This window comes from Artemia franciscana, chromosome 7 (assembly GCF_032884065.1).
Source record: "Artemia franciscana chromosome 7, ASM3288406v1, whole genome shotgun sequence".
Classification (NCBI taxonomy): domain Eukaryota; kingdom Metazoa; phylum Arthropoda; class Branchiopoda; order Anostraca; family Artemiidae; genus Artemia; species Artemia franciscana.
This window is the reverse complement of record NC_088869.1, coordinates 22,331,731-22,334,949: the sequence shown is the minus strand read 5'-3', so window position 1 is coordinate 22,334,949 and position 3,219 is coordinate 22,331,731. Positions and strand designations below refer to the sequence as shown.

Sequence of the window (3,219 nt, the reverse complement as noted above, 5' to 3'; positions counted from 1 at the left end):
TTAAATTTAAAATTATATTTAGAAGGACTATAAGTCAAAAATTATAATACAAACACTTATTATATAATATTAACAAGGTCTATCCAGTACGCAACATTTTGGCTTCTTTTTTCTCTTTAAGCTCCTGGAGTTGGGCTTCGACAACAATTTTTCGTTGCTCCAAAAATTCCCTATATTCCTCAGCATCTAAATTTTTAACAACTTTAATCCCAATAGTCCTGGCACTGTCAATGACGTCTTGACATATTTTTTCTAATGGCAAAATAGAAAGAGATGGGTCTTGCGATTTAATTTTCGCTATTTCATAAACATGCTTTAATGTAATCATTCCAGCAACTTCTTTGCCTGGAAAAGAAGACAAAGAATGAGAAAGTAGGTTAGTCATACTAAAAGTAAGGACTGACAAATAAAGGTATCGCAAAATAAAAAGGACGTCATTATTTTTGTAGGATGGAAAAAAAATAAGGAAAAAATAATACTGGAAAAATTCAGATCCTTTATCAGATTGTTGAATTCATCGAGGTTGGCATTGAAATATTAGACCACGCTCCCAAAATAGTAGCCTGATGCTGACTCAAAATTTTTCTTCCCTATATTATCGGTCGTTTTTGTATTTTCGTATTCTATTGCCCCATATCAATCTTAAGAAAAGATAAATTATAGTTACAAGATAATATTTGTGCCTATTTATTCAGTACATTTTAACAGGCTTGATTATCAATGATCTGAAGTCCCATATACATTAAATATAAAAACATTTGTCGAATAAAAGAAAAAAACAACATTACAGGTGAAAATGATCTAAACAGCACGCATTCCTAACAAAATTCAAATACGTTTTGTTGTTCTAATTTCCGTGATATGTTATCGACAATATCTAAGAATGGCTTGGAGTTTGACTTGAAAATTTCAGAAAATGTTGGAGGAATGAGAAGTAGACGTCGAGTTTTGATTTGTTGAAGAAAACAGGGGCAAATCGAATAACACTATGTATATCTAGGTTGTAAAAAAAGTACATACGCAACATTTCGGGAGCGAACCGACGCTTTATAACGCAGAAGTCTCCTGTTAAATCGAAAGACCCTATATGAACACAATTTTACTTGAACAGCTAAATTTAAACTTGGAAGGTCTAAAAATTCAGCTAGAGTGAGTGCGCAAATTTTCTAAAATTAAATATATATTGAAAATAAAATTAAAGAAAACAGTAAAAAACGATATCGAGAATTATTTTTTAGGGAAAGTAAGTTATCAGGATGCATTAATTAAAAGTAGTAGTGGGTTTCCTTAGTTATCTAAGGGCCGACTTCAAAACAAATTCCTGAAATCCCTCCCCCTCTTCCGCACCGTTCTCAAGGGCTTAACACTGAGAATTTTTAATTTAAACTACTTCAAGTCTGATTTTTATTTTTGTCTGCTTTTTTGAATCAGTTTAGTTTGTTTATTTAATCAATTTTTTGTAATTTTTGTTTATATTCCTCAATATACGGTTTCATGTAATAGGATTATATGTTTTTACTCATCCTTTATATATTTCTAATAACAATTAATTTTGAAGTAAGAAATATTAGCATTTATTTTGTTTACTGATCGGTATCTCTTAATGAGGAAAAGATTAGAGAGAAGTCTCGAAATGTTCTAATTAGGATAGACTTAACTAGGCCTAGAAACAAAGGTGCTGAAATCTATTGACAAGCAAAGTTAGATGGAAAGGAAAAACATTAAAAGAACAGAATACTCACTAGGTAGCATAGATCCCCTTTGTATCCCTGCTGCTTGCTTCAGGAAATAAGACAAAGGTGGGGCATTCATAACCAGGTCGAACGATCGGTCTGCCTTTAGAGAGATTTTACAGGGAATGGGCACCGACTCTTTATAATCTTTCGTCCTCTCGTTAAATTCTTTCACAAAAGCAGCAATATTTACTCCCCTCTGCAAAAAAATCAATTAGCATGCGTCGACTCACCCTTTTTTAAATCTTTGTGGAAAACAGTTAAAAGCTTCAAAATCAGAATATTGGAGCTTGGAAATAAGTTTCTTTTTTGACAGACACGCAAATGTCCACTGACCATTGCACATAAAAAACTCAGCCGTGTCCATACATAAAAATATCCCTAGAGATGAAACAAAGCACAGGAAAAAACAGATATTACCCGAAGACAAAAAAGAAAGTATCAATGTTAACTATTTTTTTTAAGATAATAAAAGACAAAAAAGATAAGAGATAAAAAAGACGAATTTAAAAATATAAAAAACCCAAATATCAAAAAAACCCTGGAAATGAAACAAAGCACAAGAAAAAATAGATATTACCCAAGGACAAAAAAGAAAGAATCGATGGTAATTATTTTTGTTAGAAGATACTAAAAGACAAAAAAGATAAAAGATAAATATAAAAAAATAAATCCAATTATAAAAAAATCCTTGGAGAAGAAACAAAGCACAGGAAAAACAGATATTGGGTAAAGACAAAAAAGAAAGAATAGATGCTAACTATTTTTGTTAAAAGATAATATTTAATGGTTTTGACGGATTTGGGCCAAAAACTGAAAAAACATTTTGCAGGGCAGTATCGAGCTATTGAATTTGTCAAATTAAAGAGTATTGCAAAAGACCTTTTATATTCAGGATTATTTTACAAAAGAGTAGCTTGTTATCCGACAAATTACAGATCCGATGATAAAATTTTATACTGTATGTTATGCTCTCGAGTACAGATCATACTTCATTATTTACGTCAGATTTAGTAAGTTAAACAGCACAATAAGACAACTTACATTTTATGACATAAATAACATATTAATCCTAAATAACTTACAAAAAATAGTACTTTAAATCAAGAAATGACTATCTACAAACAAATATACATGTACACTAAAATAATCAAGAGCTACCTACTTCAACCTACTTCAGAAGTAGGCCGCAGCACTGTCATGTGTCTGTGTCAAATTCAAGCAAGGCAATCGAAACAAAAAATCAATACATACGCATCGACCACAATAGCAGTGGCACGTATAAGCTGTAAAATATTTAACCATGCACAATCTACACTAGCGAAGATTGTCAAAAATATTCAGTAATAATAATAATCCGGGATTTTAGGGGGGGATTAGAAAGAGACAGGATTAGCGGGGTGGATTGGATTGAAGATATATCTACTACAGTAGTCTGTCTGACACCGCTTTACATCCAATTTCAAACTTCAAGAACTTAATATCC

General features: G+C 31.4%; 1 protein-coding gene across 1 annotated transcript; it reads right to left on the bottom strand.

Annotated features, from left to right (window-relative positions):
• LOC136028995 (large ribosomal subunit protein uL11m-like) lies at positions 1–1,932 on the bottom strand (the record flags this gene model as incomplete). Its single annotated transcript, XM_065706994.1, is given in 2 exon segments — positions 1–345; positions 1,743–1,932. Coding segments are annotated over 2 exon segments (456 nt in total), but the record flags the coding sequence as incomplete, so codon positions are not given.
• Positions 1,933–3,219: the final 1,287 nt, after the last annotated feature.